At 35.9% G+C, this 20,506-nt stretch overlaps 1 protein-coding gene across 5 annotated transcripts in view; it reads right to left on the bottom strand.

Annotated features, from left to right (window-relative positions):
- The window catches only part of LOC124777140 (phospholipid transfer protein C2CD2L), a 607,433-nt gene that overhangs the window by 75,906 nt on the left and 511,021 nt on the right, over positions 1-20,506 (bottom strand). For 3 of the 5 annotated variants that reach the window (XM_047252436.1, XM_047252434.1, XM_047252435.1), the window contains exons 10-11: positions 16,522-16,548; positions 12,641-12,685 (exon numbers count right to left, since the gene is read on the bottom strand). The exons of 1 other annotated variant lie outside the window; for it this stretch is intronic. In XM_047252436.1, coding sequence (XP_047108392.1) covers positions 12,641-12,685; positions 16,522-16,548 — 72 coding nt within the window. The remainder of the gene's footprint in view (positions 1-12,640; positions 12,686-16,521; positions 16,549-20,506) is intronic. One more of the 5 variants, XM_047252437.1, reaches the window with a different exon arrangement.

The following is a 20,506-nucleotide window of genomic DNA, read 5'->3' as shown; positions in this document are numbered from 1 at the left end:
ATTGAAAATAAGACCTCATATTTCATTTCTACTTTGTCCATACTTCGAATAAACAGTGTTCTCATTTGCAGTTTAGAAAATTACTTTATGTTTTAAAATGAAAAATTTGTGAAAGAAATACTGTTCATTTGAATGAAACACTGAAAGGTGTCACAAAGCTTATGATTAACATATGTTAACATTAATTGTGTATATATCAACAAGAAGAATGTTGTGTTTCATTCATGGAACAACTGGCCTTCTTAAGATGGAAAGTACATAAAAAATTTACTTTAAATTGTTAGACACATTTATAAGATGCAACAAAATCTAACCTTAGAAAGAAAAGAATGATCTATAATGATTCATTTATTGTCACTTTCATAAATTAATACTGTTTACAAAGTTATGAAAACAAATATCTTTTCTACAGTCATCGGCAAGTGAGTGGCTGCCTTTCCTAAGCACTGTTTAATCTTTATGTTAGAGTATTAGCACACAAATAATACACAAGCTTTTGCAAATTTCTTAGTATATAGAAGCCCCACTGTAATCCAGGCTTGTATTAATTCTTTATGTCATATCTTCTGACTGTATTTCACTACTATGACAAATACACACTTTACCAAGAGCGCTCTTTCTCATGATACAACAAAGTTACATCAAGAATGGTGTAGCTATGAAACATACAGCTAGAGCTGTTTTGGTTGGTCTAACTGACCCATCAACTCCATCTAACAAGATACAGTAAGCAGCATATAATTAAAGTGTTCATAATCTTTAGTGTATTTCAAGGCGTCTATAGTAGAAACACCAGTAAAAATTATTCCTATATCTTTATGTTTCCTACATATATTATTAATCTTTTTTCTCCATATTTTGTAAGAAACTGTCAACTGCAGCACTATAAAATCTGTACAGCTCTGTAACGATCAGAGCCACTTTGTTCACAACTAACTTCACTGCTGATATTTCAACTGTAATTTTTACTTTCAGTTATGTTATGAAATATAGTTTTGTGAACAGTAGATGGTTCCTCCCCTACCCCCACTTCTATGTTCTGTTCAAATGAAATCACTAGACAGAGCATAACTGTTGAATTTTGCCACAGAAATTAAATTATCAGACAGACTACACAGTGTATCCAGAAAGTAAAAATCATTTCGTAGTACCACCACCAAAGCACTGCAGTTCTGCACATTTGCACTCATCTCTCTGGTTCATTGTCCTTCTGCTGACACCATTACAGCCTAATTGTATTGTGTTTACATGTGTTAGGAATTGTTTAAAATATTTAACACAATCTCTGAGCCTGTCAACTGTGATGTGCATCCTGTTACACTGTTATTCAACACAAAGAATGTTAAGGCAGCTCAAATTCATTATCAACTTGCACAGAATCAAAACAACAGTCGATGGAGTCGATGCAATCCCAATCCTCAAAAAATCAAAAATTTAAAACAATACTGTCAGCACAAAAGATCATATACACTGTGGTCTGTGGCAGATAAGGTACTCTACTTCTTAGTAACTTCCAAGAAGTGATACCATCAGTGTGGTATGATACTGTCAAACACTGAGAAACTTCAACATGCAACTCAAAACAAAAGGTGTGGAATGCTCAGTTGAGGCCCTGTGTTGCTTCATGATAATGCACATTCCCATTCTTCCGGTGTCACTCAAAACTTTACTGAACAATTCGGTTGGGGGCAGTTCTATCACCTGCATTAAAGCCCCAATTTTGCACCTTCTGTCTGAACAATGGCGGCAACTATGTAGAAAAATATTTTATTACTTTCAATTTTAAATTTATCAGTGAATATGTTACTATGAATTTCAGATCCTAATATGTTTAAATATAAATTGTTTTTACCTGTGCGCTGAAACCAACATAAAGCAAAACTGTAAGATGTGTTAGAGATCATAGTCCATACATGACTTTTTCCATAATTAGCTTTCTTTTGTTCATCAAGTTATCAGAAATACATCAGCAGAGCTCATACGTTGCAAGGAAAGTTCAATTAGAACTGTGTTAAAAATTCTATTAAAACATCAACATGCCTTGGTACTTGGATCACTAACTTTTTCTAGTTTGGTGATGCTCAGCTAAGATACCTGGGCTGACATCTGGTAGTGAAATAAATCTTTGGCAACAGAAAGACAGTGAGTGTGAAGTCTTTGGTTAAGACTGTGTCAATGTTTTCAGTTAAATTTCAAATCTCTCTAAAGAGTCTTGGAACAATGGCAAATGAGACTGCTAATCCATCAGTCAGATGAGGGTGTGAGGATGTTAAGCTCGCCAGTCTCCTTGGAGCTGCTCCCTTCTTTTCACTTTCATTTTCCAAATGGCCCTTGACAACACAAACACAACATCCACGCGTGCCACACTGCAAAAATATTTATCACAGAGAGAGAGAGAGAGAGAGAGAGAGAGAGAGAGAGAGAGAGAGAGAGAGAGAGAGAGAGAGTACATATGTGTGTGTGTGTGTGTGTGTGTGTGTGTGTGTGTGTGTGTGTATGGAGGGGGGAGGGGGGGAGGGGGGCGGGGGGATAGGAGGCAATAGAGTGGACTTGTTACCCCTCCATCTCATCCTATAATTTTGCAGGGAAATTATATCATTTCCTTCAGTACAGGTGCATTTCTGCACTCACCTGAAATCCAGGCACATGCAAACGTAGCAAAACAGTGCTGAAACAAGAATTCCCTAGCATTTCTGTCAAACAGTGGTAAAACGGTCTCCATCATTTTTATCTCTTCCCCATACTCACTAGTGTTGGGTACAATCTAGCACCTGGAGAGACTATTGTTTCACATTGCATATCATTGGATTGGTCCTTGCAGAATAAGAACATGTTACACAGTACATGTGCTTGTTTGAAATGCAACAAAGCCTGTGTGAAAAATTATCGGTAGTCAGAAAGGTAACATGTTTCTGGATATACACATTTTTATCTGGCTAAAAATCAATAGTACATGTGACACTGTCAATTTTGTACAAAATATTTAATTTGTCTAGATTTTAGAAAAATCTTTTGTTTAAAACTAGCAGCAAATTGGTTATTACAATTTTCTAGATACCTTTTACTTTTTTCAAGAGCATATTTTTTTATGTAGCCACTTATACCAGCCAGTTAGGCACATGTCAGATACTGGGGCAGGTCCCATAATGTCCTCTGACTTGACTACAGAAAGTACTCCCTATCTTCATCAATATTTTTGAAGGTCAGTAAGTAGGCTTGAAACAATAATTTCAACAACAGCAGCTCTGTGTTATTACTTAATATGCCATTTCAGTATAGCTATATTACATGCGCATTCCAAGAAGACTGTCGTCGATATGAGTGGCTAGAGTAGCTGCAATGATTAAAACTGCATGTAATACACGCACAGATAACTACACTGTATTCTACAATATGAGTTACTAATGTACAGTACAACACTTCTTAGTCAGCTTGACACCAGTATGTCTAAGGACACAATAATGGAAGTCAGGGTGGCATATAAGAGCAGCTTTTCTCCTCATCTTCATTTGCTGTGTGATACAGCAGGAGCTCAAATGACCCATATATGAACAAACTTGCACTCGGTAATTGAGTGCCTTGTTTACCCTTTCTCACTATTTTCTAACAGAAAAGATAGAATTCATTGTACCATAATCTGAAACTTCTATTAATTAAACTTGAACAATGGAAAATCCAGAATGGAATAATGACAATATTGTGAAAAGGACAGATTGTTACGCACCGTATAGTAGAGATGTTGAGTTGCTGATGGGCATGACACACAGACTACTAAACATGTAAGCTTTCAGCCAGAAGGCCTTCTTCTGAAGTAGACAACACACACACACACACACACACACACACACACACACACACACACACACACACATATATTCATGCCAATGCAGCTCACACATGGATGACCACTGTCTCCAGCTGCCGAGGCCACTCTCTGCAAGCCATTGTAGAGGGACTTCAAAAAGTAAGTTACACATTATTATGGCAGGCCACGTAACTTTTATTGAAAGCGGCACTACATTTCAAAGTGTAACAGATATATGACACTATTTTCCAACACAGTCACCAAGTCTCTGCAAACTACTGTCAGAACGTTCTAGCAATCATTCATTTCCTTAATGACAGAAATCTGCTCCTTGGTGATGAAGCCATTCGAGATGAGACATCCTCATTGTTGGAAAATATGTGATAGCTGTGTATCATTTCTTCAATGGCCTGGACATTGTAATCTGTAGTCAATGTTGGCCTTCCTTCCCAATAAGCATCAGCCATGTCTCTGCAACCTTGGTCAAATTGTTGGCATCATTTCACTACAGCTGGGTGTGACACTGCATTTGGTCCACAAACTGACAGAATTTCAATGTGAATGTGTGTAATTTATATGTTTGCCCATAAGAATCATACTGTTCTACATACTTCAACTTTCAAGTACATTTACAGTTGCTGCACCATTTCACTCACACCCTGGGGTGCACCTGTTAACCATACCACAGAAGAACTACGTCTACAGGAAATCCAGAACATGCACTCTCTCTTCTGACAATGCACCATACTTGCTGCGCAATGACCTTAGCATGGGACAACATGTGTAACTTATGTTTTGAAGTCCCCTCATATCACCAGAAGATAGTACCTTGCACAAGTGTAATTTTCTTCCATTCTCCTTCTACTCTTGGGTGTAAAACAATTGCCTGTGTACTTTTACTTTTGTAAATGTGCTAACACTCTTGATTTTATGAGTGTGACCTTATACAATTTGTACATCAAGAGGAAAGGTTGTAGCATTTGCTTCTAATCTGCTGCAAACACATTTTCAAGAATTTAAAGGTAGTATTTCACAAGATGCATAAGACCTTTCCTGTAATCTTGCATTCAACGAAATTTGTTGGTCATTTGTAACATTCTCATGCTGACCAAATAGTCTCATCATGAAAAGGAAAAACCTTCAGACTTCTTCTATTTTTTTCAGTTATACTGGATTCACAAAACACCAGATAAGGTTGAGATTTCAGTATATTATGTGAAATACCTCTCTTAGAGTTGATATTTGAGCATGTTACATAAATTACCTCTTCTGTAAAGAAGCTGTACCTTCTGCAGAATCCTGCCAATAAACTGCAGCCTGACTTTTTGTTTTGTTCTTAATGACAAGCTTAATGAAACTGTTTATCTTTTATCGCTCAGACCAGGCATAAGGAGCTACCATATTTATGACATCACTAATTTATGATTTACCACAATTGCTGTATTCCAACAATACAAAGACATTTATTTTACCTGTATATAAATATGAGATGCCAGTATCACACTTTTCAAAGAAAGCTTTCATACATACCCTCAGCTTTTTATACTCAGGTGCATCTTCTGGATCCAGATAATTCCTAAAGGTAATGTAGTATGAAAGAAATATGTTATAAATGCGACTGAGATAGAAATATACACAATGGCTTGTTACTACATTTGGGAGATGGGGTATACTAGATATGGCCTACACTTGAACATGAGAGGGAAAGATAGGTTGGCTGAGGTTCCTGCGGAAAATGTTCGGAGGCCATCATCACACAAAGCAAGTGATTACTTATGTCAGAGGTACCTTTTTGAAGTTAGAATCAGCATTCGGATGCCCTATTATGAAGGAAGTTAAAACGACAAAAGAGAAACACAAAAGGCATAAGAATGCACAGATTTGGATAGTAAGCTGGAAAACCTTATTTTCGGTTTAGAAAATTTACAGAGCTCAGAAAAGGTAGATGTCTTGTGCCTATCTGAGCACCACATAACCACAGGGTTAGAGAAGTTAAATATAAAGGATTATACTCCAGCATCTTACTCTTCTAGAACTAACATGGGTATAGGAGGAATTGTTACATACATGAAGGCAGAACAAACAGAGGTTCAAAACATCAAGACAAGTAGATTTTATAGTGATCAGCACTTGCAAGTGTGTTCTAGTGAACTAATACTGAAAAATCATTCACTTTTAACTGTAATAATTCTCTTTATGAGAAATTTGGATTCTTTATGGTCAGACAGCAGCCAGCAGTTAATAGTCTGTGGTGATTTTAATGGAGACTTTCTAAGGGTTTATGACAGGAAAAAATGATCTGGAAACCTTACTTGCAGGCTATAATTTAATCTCAGTAATTAAGACATTAAGATGCTACATGATAATGTTTTCACTGAAGAAGGAAATAACTGTTTACCCACTAATAAATGCTCTCTCCGATCATGATGCGCTTTTAGATATGAAGTAATAACTGTAAAAAAAATTAATTATATTGTGTAAAGAAAACTTATGTTAAACTGACACATTCCACATCATTACAAAATGTCGTACTCATGATCTATGGAATGAGTATTAATGTAATGTAATGTGCCTTACTGTATACATAAAAATGTTTTTTATAATAGTTTACAAGAGATGACCTGTGGTGAAAATTATAATGAACCAAATGCTAACATATAATTTAATTTAATCCACAACAATTTCAACATTATCTGAAAACAGCTTTCCTCATAAGCTAATCAAAAAGAGCATAAAACAAAAATGTAAAAAACCATGGGTCACTAGAGGGATTAAAGTACTTTGTGAAAGGAAAATGGAGTTTATCCATTGGCAAGTACAAGTAAAGGTCCTTGTGTTGTTTCAAACTACAAAAAATGCTCATAATTACTAAGAAAAGTTATTAAAAAATCAAGGAAAATGCACATTATGTCAGAAACAAGTAATCCTAACAACAGACTTAAGGCTGTATGGAATGTAGTGAAATGAGAGACAGGACAAATGGCCAAGTAACAAGATAACATCACTTTTCAATTAAATGGGAGGACTAAAAATGATGAGTCACAGGTAGCAAATGTATTAAATAATCATTTATTAAATACAGTAGAAAATGTATGGACAAACAGTTGAAGAGAAAAATCAAAACAGTATGTCAAAAAGCAACTCTCATGAAATTCAACCATATGAATGTATAACAAATTTCTCTTTCTGAAATAAGGAAGATTATATATTCTCTCAAAAATAAAATCTCACATGGATTTGATGGTGTTTCCAATGGAGTACTAAACATTTGTGCCCATATATTAAGCCCTGTCTATCTCAAATATGTAATGCATCACTTACTCAAGGCATTTTTCCAGAGAGATTGAAATGTGCCACTGTTACGCCCCTCTATATGAAAGGTGGTAGGATTGATGTTGCAAACTACCAACCTGTTTCACTACTCTCATAATTTTCCAAAATTTTTGACAAGGGGACGTATTCTAGAACACCACACCATCTGAGCACCAACAATATCTTCAGTAAATCACATGTTGTAGTTGCTCTATTGAGAATGCCATTTACGCTCTACTCACCAAATTTTACAAGCATTAAATATCAAATTAGCACCAGTTGGCATTTTATGTGACCTATCTAAGGCACTTGACTATGTGAACCACAATATCCTCCAAGATAATCTGAGGTTCTATGCAATAGATGGTATAGCAAACCAATGGATAATGTCATGTCTAACCAAAAGAAAGCAGAAAGTTGTAATTAGTAATTCAATGAATGTGATCGGGGAAGATACCTCTGACTGGGCAGATCACATAAGGGATTTCTCAAGGCTCAATCTCAGGTCTGCCATTGTTCCTCACATATGCAAATGATCTTTCATCTAATATACAACAAGCAGAATTAGTTCTTTTTGTGGGTAACATTAGTATTATAATCAGTTCAAGCATACACCCAGCAACAGAAGAATGGGTAAACAATGTTCTTAAAAGTGTCACCGACTCGTTTGGTCCCACTATCAATTTTAAAAAGATACTTCATATTCAGTTCCGCACATCTAGAGGTATACACCAATGAAGAGTGTAACAATGGTCAAAAAATAATAAATAGTGCGGAAATTTGAGATTCTTAGGTGCGCTACTAATGATAATTTAAACTGGAAAAACATATTTTGGAACTCCGAAAACAACTTACATCAACCACCTTTGCACTCTTTGCAACTATTGAGACATATCAGTAAGTTGATGTATTTTTGCATATTTTCATTCAATAATGTCACATGGAATAATGTTCTGGGGTAGCTCATACTTAAGAAAGAACATTTTCAACACTCAAAAATGTGCTGTAAGAACAATACTTGGGACTCACCCACACTCATTCTGTAGGCATCTGTTTAAGGAGCTGGGCATTCTGACTACTGCTTCACAGTATATGCATTCCTTCATGAAGTTTGTTGTAAATAATCACTGTGGCTCAAATTGAACAATGATGTACATAAATACAATACCAGAAGAAAACATGACATTCATTAGTCCACATTAAGATTGCCTTCAGCACAAAAAGGAGTGCATAATAATGAATGAAAATTTTTGAATATTTACTCAGTGATATAAAAAGTCTGTCAGACAAAAAAGTAAAATTTGAAAATCAACTGAAAAAGTTTCCCCTTGACTATTCCTTTTGTTTCATACAAGAATTTCTATTATCACAATGTGTGAAAGGTGGCAGGTAGGAATTACTGACTCACATCTGTATATTTAATAACAGTAATAAGAAGGGAACAACTTATAAATTTTCATATTGTAGCCATATTTACAAATTAATCTGTGATGTGAATGTAAAATGATTCATTCCACATCATTATGATTTATGTGCAAATGATCAACAGAACACAAAACTAACTAATTACTAACTCAATCAAGGTACAAAAATCTGAAGCTTCCGAAACTTTTTAGTACTGTAGTATCACTGGAAATTATACTAGCAGCAGATCTCTAGCAGTGTGTTCGTGTGCTTCTATTATGTCCTTTAAATTACATTCAATAGACCAATCACTACACTTACTTATCTTTTTTCTAATTCAGTTTAAGATCTAATAGCTACATGGAACCAGTTCTAACATGTTGATTGCCAACCATGCCTGGAAATTTATGGCATGGCACCAGTAAAGAGCTAGCTTGTATGAAAAAATAAGAAAGGGAGAAGAAATATTAAAATTCAATGTCTCAGAAATGAGGTCATTACAGAAGGAGTTCACACATAAAGCAAAATACCAAAACACTCTCCATAAATACACACAATTTTCAGGCCATGGTTGTCTGAGACAAGTTTAGTTAATGACTCTTCTGTCCTGATGCAGTACTGCTTCACAAATATAGCCCAAATCACTACATTCAAAAAGAAATGTTGATAGGTGGATTGTAATGTTTCCACAGACTTATCTGAATACAAGTTTGTAATAATATATCTAAAAACAAAGATGATGTGACTTACCAAATGAAAGTGCTGGCAGGTCGACAGACACACAAACAAACACAAACATACACACAAAATTTAAGCTTTTGCAACAAACTGTTGCCTCATCAGGAAAGAGGGAAGGAGAGGGAAAGACGAAAGGATGTGGGTTTTAAGGGAGAGGGTAAGGAGTCATTCCAATCCCGGGAGCGGAAAGACTTACCTTAGGGGGGAAAAAGGACGGGTATACACTCGCACACACACACACACACACACATATCCATCCACACATATACAGACACAAGCAGACATCATGTCTGCTTGTGTCTGTATATGTGTGGATGGATATGTGTGTGTGTGTGTGTGTGCGAGTGTATACCCGTCCTTTTTCCCCCCTAAGGTAAGTCTTTCCGCTCCCGGGATTGGAATGACTCCTTACCCTCTCCCTTAAAACCCACATCCTTTCGTCTTTCCCTCTCCTTCCCTCTTTCCTGATGAGGCAACAGTTTGTTGCGAAAGCTTGAATTTTGTGTGTATGTTTGTGTTTGTTTGTGTGTCTGTCGACCTGCCAGCACTTTCATTTAGTAAGGCACATCATCTTTGTTTTTAGATATATTTTTCCTACGTGGAATGTTTCCCTCTATTATAACCAAGTTTGTAATAAGATTCATTTATTTTGGTGGAAATTAAAAACACACTGCTTTAAAGTGCAACTGACTGTCTCTCCCACCACTCATTAGGTACATTCTATCATTCATTTCCTGCGAGCAGAGGAGGCAATGCCACCAAGATTCATCATCTATTATGTCATGTGTATGAGTATAGGGTTGTGAGTGATGGTTTTGTGAGGCTGTGGTACAAAAAATTCAAGGTTGGTTGCACAGATGTGCATGATGGAAGTGGCTGAGAAAGACATTCAGATGTGATTGATGAACCTGCACAAGATATTGACAAAATTGTGCATGTGGGACACGGGTTCACAATTTCTGAACTTTCTGAAGATGTCCCTCAGGTTTCAAGAACAGCTTTTTCAAGATAGTCACAGAGCTGTTAGATTATTATAAGCTTTTTCCAAGGTGAGTGCCAAAATATCTAACCAATGTTTACAAAACTGAAAGAATAGAATCGGTCTTGACAGTCCTTTACTGCTACCATGAAGATGGGGAGGAATACCTAAACAGAATCATGGCTAGGGGTGGGACATTTGTGTAGAACATGACCTCTGAAACTAAGGAATAATCCAAATTGTTGATGTACACTCATTCTGTCAATAAGCCAAAACATTCAGACAAACACTGCCAAACCACTAAATGATGGTTACATGGTTTGGGATCACAAAGGAATTTGGACAACAGATTTCTTAAATGAAAAGTATGAGAAATTTTGGAAACACCAAAGGTCAATCCAAAATGAACAATATGTGATGATTACTGAGAAATTGTTATCCTTGACAAAGGATGACCCCATACTGTGTATCGAATGAAATAAAAATATAAGACTTTTTGGCTGGATGATTTTTCAACATTCTCTGTACAGTTCAAACTTGACACCAAGCAAATTTCATCTCTTCCCCAAGGTAAGACCTGACTGCCTACTCAGCATTTTGCGACAGACAATAAGCTACAGGATGTTGTCAATAATGGGCTGGAGGATCACACAGTCTCATTCTTCGATGAAGGGAAAAGAAACCTGGTTGATGGTATGATGAATGCTTGAATTAGGGTGGTGAGTATGTGTAAAAGTGACATCAACATGTAAGTACAGATTGTATATAAAAATTTATCATTTTTTTAATTTTTTAATAGCTAGTCAGAGATAAATTAATGAATGGCTCTCATATTAGGAAGTTCTGCAGAATTTTGTTCTAGAGCAGACCAGTAGACGTTATTCTGAGAATTAAAATCAGTTACTTAACAGGACATGTTTCAGCTGCTGATAGTACCCCTTGCTCCCAACCTGCACAAGAACTGATTTTCTGGAAAATATTTGCTTTTCTCCCAAGAATGGTTCGAATTTTTTTTTTTTTAATCATACTCTTCATAAGAAAGATCATTATCACAAAATAATATTTGAAACACTCTTGTCATCATCTTTGGTCTCTAACTGTTCATTTGCTGGTTTAGTTATTGCTGCATCTCATTCCTGGAGATGCTGACGATTAATCTCATGACATTTTCCTCTTTAAAGATAACAATCATGAAATTTACCACTAAACTTCAAAGAGAGAAATTTCCAATGATAAATATGTAGAATTATTTTTAAATTCACCACAACCTTCAAACTGATTTGTCCAATTTCTATCCGTCTCTTTTCCAAAAGACTTTGGTTTGCACTATTATTTAACAGTCTACTATTTGCATAGAGAAGCCCAAGAATTATGATTAATGTGATGTACATCTCAGAATGTGATACTCTAACAATGGAAAATCCAGGATGGAATTAACAATATTATGAAAAGGATAGTTGCTACTCACCATACAGCGGAGATGCTGAGACGCAGATATGCACAATAAAGAGACTGACACTGTCTATGGTCATATACGTGTGTGTGTGTGTGTGTGTGTGTGTGTGTGTGTGTGTGGCGGGGGGGGGGGGGGTGTATTGACAAAGACCTTGTTGGTCACAAAAGCTTATTTTATGATAGTCTTTAGTTGTGCCTATCTGCAACTCAGCCTCTCCACTATATGGTGAGTAGCAACTATCCTTTTCAAAATACTGTCAGAACATGATAAATCGAGAGAATAAAGATGGCTACTCGCCATATATTGGAGGTATTTAGTGGTCACCATATATTGGAGGCATTCTGATTTCAGAATTTATTCTGCAGTCAGGGAAAAAATAAGGAGGGGAAGAGGGGGCAAGAGGGGGGGGGGGGCAGAGGCTGTCAGCTCTGAAGAAGAATCCAGGTTCATGAACTGAGCTACCGTATTCCAGTTCTTGCTTATTTGCCAATCTAAAGCTCAACATTTTTGTTACATTGTTTGGGCTCATCTTTATTCACTCACTGGATTTTATTCTACCAAGTGTTTTCCAGTAGCACAGAAATCACTGTGACACATAAGACTTATGTAACAACAACATATTCAAATTTATGCCATAACTTGAGTACTTGTGGAATTGTACGATTGACAACATAACCATTAATCAATTTTGATGTTGCTGCCTACTAAGCTGTTGAATAACGAGATAACTTTAAACTATCTAGCATTATTGACAGCTTCAGAATGTGAGAACAAGATGAGCATAAATGTGTGCTATAAACTAAAGCAGTTACTAATATTACAATGTTTCTTAAAGGTGGGATCCATACTTACAGCTTTTATTGACTCAGGGTTGTAAAGCTGGTTATGGGAAAGGTGTTAGTACTATGTTAGCTGTTGGTAAATGGTATAAATAGTGGCAATCTACCTCATCTGCAACTTCATGCCATCTGCCAGTGTCAGTCTGTTCAACCTGGATGCAGGGACAAAAAAACAACATGAGGAACTATACATGGGTTGAATTATTTGTTACAGAAACATTAATGGATTCTTCTGCCAGGTTAAGAGATACAAATGCTCGTACAAAAAATTAAAAAAATCATGTGACAAAAATAATTACAAAACACACAAAACTTAAGCTTGTATAAATGTACCTATATTTACAGCCAATTCAACACACTACATATTCACTTACAGCATAAGCTACTCTTGCCACTGAAGCATCAATATTTACATGGGGCTTTAATATTAAAACACATTTAGATGCAAAAATAGGTATTATAAAAAAGGATAATCCAAATGTTTTGAAGAAAGGTAGTTTTTTAATAAATAGGAATATGATTTGTGCAAATAAAAAAATAAAAATAAATAAATAAATGGGGGAAGGCAACACAATACAAATACCCTTTATCCGATGCATTTTATGTACAACCCCTCCTATATGAATCAAATTCCCTATAAAAGTTCCCTCATAAATCAAATCAGTATGCAAAAATAATCAGTTTTTGAAAATATAACATAACTGGATGGATAAAAAAAAATCTACTCACCAAGTGGTAGCAGGAGAAAACACTTATAGGACTTAAAGAAATGTGCAAGCTTTCAGAGCAGAAGGATAGAAAGGAAAAGAAGAGGGATTAACGAAAAGGACTGGCAAGGTTTAGGAAACTGGGAGAGAGTTCAGACAATTTCAGGATTGCAGCTGGTCCTCATTGAATGCACTGCACAACTGATGGCCCACCTGAAGATGACTGGGAAGTGCCCAGCTGAAACATCATGCAATGAATTCAGTGACAGCCATCTACAAGTCTGAAATTTGTTTCAACATTCAATTCACTGGGAAAATTTTAAACAGAGAGAGCTTGGAAAAGTAACACTGCACCAGATTTGGACATTGATATTTCCAAATATCATCTGGTGCAGTCCCCAACAAGTCTTTCCTTCTCATCCTGTCCAGTAAGTCTTCTCTGATCTGGGGTTCTGGACGACTTTTCTGAACTCTACCCATTTCCTAAATGTTGCCAGTCCTTTACCTCCATCCCTCTTCCTCCCCCTTCAGCCTCCTGCCAGAAGGAGGAGCCACTGGCTCTGAAAGCTTGCGCATTTGTTTAACCTTTATATGTGTTTTCTCCCACTGTTGCTTGATGAGTAGACTTTTTAACCTATCCAATTACATTAAATCAGTATATGAGTAAGCTTGTTGCAGTAATTAGCTGCAATTTTTATAATTTTACCTTTTTGTTCATAATCATGCAATTGATCTTGAGCAGAACTTGGAAAATTTAACTATGATGACATCACTGATGGGAGAAATCTATCTTTATAATTTTTTTTGTTTCTTAGATTATCTTCATTTATAATCTGAAACTGATGTTCTCTATTTATTATTTTAGCATATTGCTTGTAGAAGTTATATCAATGGACTCATTCAGTTAGATGCACATACTTCTCTGGCAGCAAATACATTTCCAGCACACATTTCAAATTCTATGGTATTTAAGATTTCATATTGTTGATCATTTATCTTGTTCAAATAATATGGGAAGAGTTTTTACTCACCTAATGGCAAAACTGGAACAGCTAGAGACATAAAAGGTACTAAAGGCAATTATAACTGCCTCAAATATTAAATAAGCTCTACTAACTACATTGTATCACCATGACAGTGCACAGTCACTCAGAACCCTCTGCCCCAGTTCGATACTAATTGTCAAAATTACTTATATTTTATCTCCCACTCAAATTTAATTTGACAACCCTTGTCAATGATGTTTTGTCCTTCATGACTAGTTTCTAATGGCTTGTATTTTTTTGTCAACTAGCCTTAGAACCAGTTTAAAATGGAACAATGTCATCAAACAACAGAGCCACACAGTACCGCATCCTTTCCAACAATATATGTAATGTTATTTTATTGGATAGATAAAAAATCTACTCACCAAGCCGTGGCAGAACACACATGTAAAAGAATGTTGTGATTGGCAAGCTTTCGGAGCCAGTGGCTCCTTCTTCAGACAGAAAGGTTGAAGGAGAACAAAAAAGGGTGAAGGAAAAGGATTGGAGAGGTCTAGGAAAAGAGGCAGATTTTGTGAAAGTCACCCAGAACCGAGGGTTAGGGTAGACTTACCATACGGGATGAGAAGGAAAGACTGATTGTTGGGGACTGCATCGGACAAAATTTGAAAACCTCATAACTTAAAGGTGGAAGGGGTTAATATCCAAGACAGAGATAACTACTAAAACATCGTGCATGAGTTAATAGGTGTGAAAAGCTAACTATATTGTATGTAACAATTATCAATTAGGATGAATGGGCATAGGCAGAGGGTGTATACTGGCAACTCACAATATCCTGTTGCAGAGTATGCTCTACAATATGACACTCGTGACCTCGGTGCCTGTTTCACTACACATGCCATCTGGATTCTTCCCCCAGACACCAGTTTCTCAGAGCTCAGCAGGTGGGAACAAGTACTACAACGTGTCCTTGGTTCTTGCCACCCACCTGGCCTTAATTTATGTTAATTTCTTCTGTCTCAGCTTTTCTTCACTGTAACTACTCTTTGACTCTCTCTGTTTTAGTTTTCTACATCTTTCATTGTCTTTCCCATCTATTTTTCAGTGTCTCTCCCCCCCTCCCTCCCCTGTCCCACCTCTGTTACATACAATGCACTTAGATTTTCACTCTTATTAACTCGTGCACGGTGCTTTAGTAGAAATCTCTCTCTTGCATATTACCCTATCTTCCACCTTTAAGCTCTCAGGTTTTCAAATCTCATCTGATGCAGTCCCCAACAATCAGTCTTTCCTTCTCATACCATAGGTAAGTCTCCCCTGACCCACAGTTCTGGGTGACTTTCCCGAAACCTACCCCTTTTCCTAGACCTCTCCCGTCCTTTTCCTTCACCCTTCTTCTTTCCCCTTCAACCCTTCTGTCTGAAGAAGGAGCTACTGGCTCCAAAAGCTTGCCAATCCCAACAGTCTTTTATGTGTGTGTTCTGCCGCCACTTGGTGAGTAGATTTTTTATCTATCCAGTTAAATAATTTAAAGTGTAACTCCTCTGATTTGTGAACAATTCCTTTCACTTTTGCTCATGGTTACAAAACTATAGACTTTAAAAATTAAACTTCAATAACCATAATCTTCTGTGTGTCTGTTAAACTTGTGTTAATAAAAATAAACTAGTTATTGATTTCAGAGTCTGTGTTTCATGAGAAGCATTCTTCTTCTGTCTTAATTTTTTTCAGTCTTTATGCTTAATTTCTTTTTTTCTATCATTGCAAATACATGATCCTCTATCTTTCCTTATTGTTATTTGAGGTTATCATTCATCATGCCCTGATTCAGTTAGCACATCAATTTTATTTCTTTTCGAGCATATGCCTGTATATTACTCCTCCAGTTTCTTCACTGATCCTCTGCTTTTTTAGCATTTTTGCTATGACCAAATTTTTACTGTGATTTTATAAATTTGTTCCATTATCTGTGAATTTTAAATTTTATACCCTCCATAAGTAAGCTAAATATATCAAAGAGGTGTCATTCAAAAGAACTGGTAGCTCTATGAATTGTCTCACAATACTATAAGAAATGATATTCTAATGTTTTAAAGGAAATCACTTTTCATTTTTTTTATCTCATAACATTTGCCACCCAAAATTTTCACAATGGGTTTGACTTCAGGAGTTAATACTCAAACACCTTTTTAAATTAAATACAAAAGCTAATTAAAATCAACAGTTTCATTAGAAATTTGCGTTTTAAATACAGCATTTTTCTACAAAGTAAGGGAATCTGAATCATCTTACCTTCACCAGCTGCCTGTGTTGTGGCTCCTGAATATGCCCAAAGGAGCAACAAGAAAACAACACACAATTAGTAGAGAATATCAACTATCAATCAACAAGCAGGTTTCATTGCATCACTCTTCATAATAACACAACACAGCAAGTATGAAAGCAGACAGGGATAAAACATTATTACTATCACATAATTAATGAAGAATGTTAAGGACATGTATATTGAAGCCAAAAAGTTTACTGCTTTCATAAGGTGTAAAGGAACTTTCTCCACATGCAGCACTACCAAGAAGGTATTCTCATATGAAAGGTGAATACAGGAGTACAAACACACTGATCAAGCAAACTTAATGCTGAAGTGGGATGTAAACTAAACCCAAAAGAGCAATGGTTTGATTTTTGGAGAACATTCTGAAAGTAACATAAATAAACAAATGGCTGATTTAACAAAACAAGGGTTCAGAGTTACCTGGATATGGCTTCTGAACTATTTCATATCTTCAAAAATAATGATTTTAATGAGTTGTGTAACAAACAAAATACCAAGCACACAGTAACCCGTAATTGTATTTCTTTTTGTGCATTTAGGGCTGTGTGAGAGGAGTTAGGATCTGAATGAAGGATAATGAATGAGTCCAGGATGAAAGGGTGACATATCCTTATGTGAGATCTATAGTTAACTTAATATTGCTAATCCTGCCATTGTTTATCCAGAGGCTGAACACCAGTCTTTGCTTCTACCACATTAACTAACAGTTCCAGGTCCTTGTGCCAGGTCACTCCTCTCTTAACACAGGCATTCGTCAATTTCTCCGTTGTTCTCCTTATGGAGAGCACAACTTACTAATCATGAATATTTTAACATGGTAATCTTAAGCTTTCAAATACGAACCCATCTCATTGCATCTTCTGTCAACTGTATTATCCATTTATAATCATAAGACAAACAAATCATTACATTTAACATAAAAAAATGAGAGAGTTCATTTCCTCATATGATAAATGAGTAACCTTCTTTTTTACTGTCAATGTTATCACAATCTGTGATCTTCACACTTGATAAGACCCACTGTCTGTTTTTAACTAATTAATGTAGCACCTCTGTTTGAACTTACAGTGATTACAGGTGATAGCTTAAGGATGGTGTTATAGTCACAAAACTAGAACATGCTGGGGTACATTAAAAGAATGTACGTCTAATGGTATATCACACTGTTAACAGTGCGACATGCTTGAAGATCAAGCTGTAATTGCTTCAGTATGAATTGCAAATAAATTAAATCAATAAATACAGCTGAGTAGAAAGGCGGTAACAGAATAGCCTTTGTTATCCATAACAAAAGATTTCACAGCTGATGCCACCAATTTTCAGTGCAATGGAAGCAACAAGATTAAGAGTTTTTGTACATACAGACAACCAAGTCGAGGATTAGCACCTTCTGGAAAGTTAGAAAATTTATCATAAGGCAATGTGACAGGAAAGAGTGGAGTGTCTCAACCTAAATATTCAACACTAGGAAAGAACTGAAACTAAAACAATAACTTGAAGAAATTCTGCTATAAGATAACAGAGAGGCATAAGGTGCATATCTAGAAGAATACTAATTTAGACTATCACTTAGCAATGCCATTACCAATGTCGGAATATTGATAGATACTGGTGTAAATATTGGTTGTTTTAACTCAAGTATTTTATCACCATGAAGAACTGCTCTTTGTCAGCAGAAGCAGAGTTCTAGAACTGTGTAGGGTCAGATGAAGAAAGAAATAAAGATCATTAGCTGGCTAAACTAAAAATAAATCAAAAGCCTTTGCCTGAAACATTTTATGCTCAGAATACAGATGATAAATATGATCTGTATCTCAGTATGTTAACTTATTTTTATGTTGTTTAGCCTCAAAATCAAAACTAGGCAGTGGGGAAAAGCAATAGATTACTAAAAATTATGAGAACACAATAGAAAAATACATTGAATAACTGAGATACTGACACAAGCAGTTGGAAAATAATTGCAGGAAACTAATAAATGCCCTCATAATGAAGAAAGCTGAAAGCAGCTGAGAATGTTATCAGTTGTGAAACAAGTGATAATTTTGTAAAGGATCAAATAGAAGTCATGTCAATGAGAATTATAAAAAACAGTAATTACAGATGGTAAATTGCAGGTATTTTCAAATATTACCAAATAGGCATGCTAGAAAATTTAATAGAAAAGTAGCATTCTACAAGTAAACTGTCCTATAAGCTACCACTAAAACAATGCATCTCAGTGTTCTGAATGTAACTTCAAAATAGGACCTGTAAAAAAAGGTACAGAAATTAAAGGCAAGGAACACTCTGGTGGTGATGAAATTCAAAACAGTCTAATATAGCATGTCGCTGATGAAGCACTTACATCATTGATGAGCATAGTAATAGTTCTTTCGTGCAAGAATATTTCCGAAAAGACTGAAAATAAGCAAGTTTGTACCAACATGCACAAAAAGTAACAAGGATTTTAATAACTACAAGCTTGTCTCTCAAATACATAGATTCTCAAAACTCTTAGAAATATTCATGTAGCATAGATTTTTTCTCTGTCTGAATAAGAACAATGTTCTATGTACAACTTAGAATGGCAATAGAAAGTGAAAATTAACAGAAAAAGCAACAATCAGTATAATTATACAGTCATTAGATGACAGCAGAGTATGTGTTTCTCTGGATTTCTTAGCAGATTAAAATCATGTGCTGGACTAGTACCTTTGCCTTATGTGTATGATGCACTTAATAAATGAGCTAACCAAAAAAAACTTGCAAGCTACCATAACAGCTTTCATTCTGGTAGTACCTCTCTTAACTTTAAAACTGAACAGGAACTCTTCTTGAGGAAGCTGACAACAATAGGGATATTCTTGAAATAAATCTTGTGGCTAAATCGTTTAATAGAAGATACCCTTCACATAAGTGCCAATCTACCAAGGTATGTACAAGACCTGTATAGTTGAGAAGTAGGAGAAAGGTGCTGGTGCTACTGCAGTGGTGAAAGATTATGAGCCAAGCCTGGGCAGTTTACTTGCCAAGAGCATTACACATGGAAGTCTTGGGTTCAGCTCTTTATTTCTGCTGACTGAGTACATTAAGTAAAAACTCTGAACTGGAATAGTTTGAGTGAAAAGTACACACTACAACATGATAACTTATAGAAAATGAACTGAATGTGTCCATGGTATTCCACATTAGAGAGAAGAGAGAAGCTATAGATGAAACGAAGTTGTAGGAAGCAATGGTCAAAAGATTCTTAAGTATTACTTCAAATAATGATGTTAGATGGGAAATTTTCAAGAATACCTGCACAATTAGGCCCTGTTTTATTCATAATAGTCAACATCTACTATCTGCCCACAAACAACTTCTGTATGATGGACCCTTTACACTATACAACTATTTGAACAAGAGAATGGGGAAACTACTTATGGAATCAGACTGAGTAATGAGGAAAAACTTTGGCATTTTAATTTTACTATTTTTCTGAGCACATATAAAACAAAAGCATCTCTCTCTCTTTCTCTCTCCCTCTCTATCCTAACATTTATCCTGTCATACAGGGTCAACTGTTTTCATGATTTAGCAGATTTATTTTATAACTTTGTGGCCAAACACCATTACTGTTGCTACAGTTGTCAGTTAGCCTAAGAGAGAGAGGATTTGTACTATCTGTCTGTGAAGGGCATAAACTTTGTTCTGTGAGTTAACAAATTTTAACTTCTGGTGTGTCTTAACTGGCCAGCCTAGCATTTGCCTACACAAGTCTGGACACTTCCTACAAACCTCACTCAAGCTGGCTAGTTTAACATATCAGAGGTCATTAATCAATTATGTGGATTCAGTCTGAGTCTGGCTCATATCCCTGTCTCGCAAGTTAGCGTGCTGCACATTAAGCTATATGAGCAGGGCCTATAAAACAATGTAATAATTAATAAAAGTAACACATAATTCAATCAAAAACAAATG

Source organism: Schistocerca piceifrons, chromosome 2, assembly GCF_021461385.2.
Source record: "Schistocerca piceifrons isolate TAMUIC-IGC-003096 chromosome 2, iqSchPice1.1, whole genome shotgun sequence".
NCBI classification, from domain to species: domain Eukaryota; kingdom Metazoa; phylum Arthropoda; class Insecta; order Orthoptera; family Acrididae; genus Schistocerca; species Schistocerca piceifrons.
This window is presented reverse-complemented; position numbering and strand designations above follow the sequence as displayed.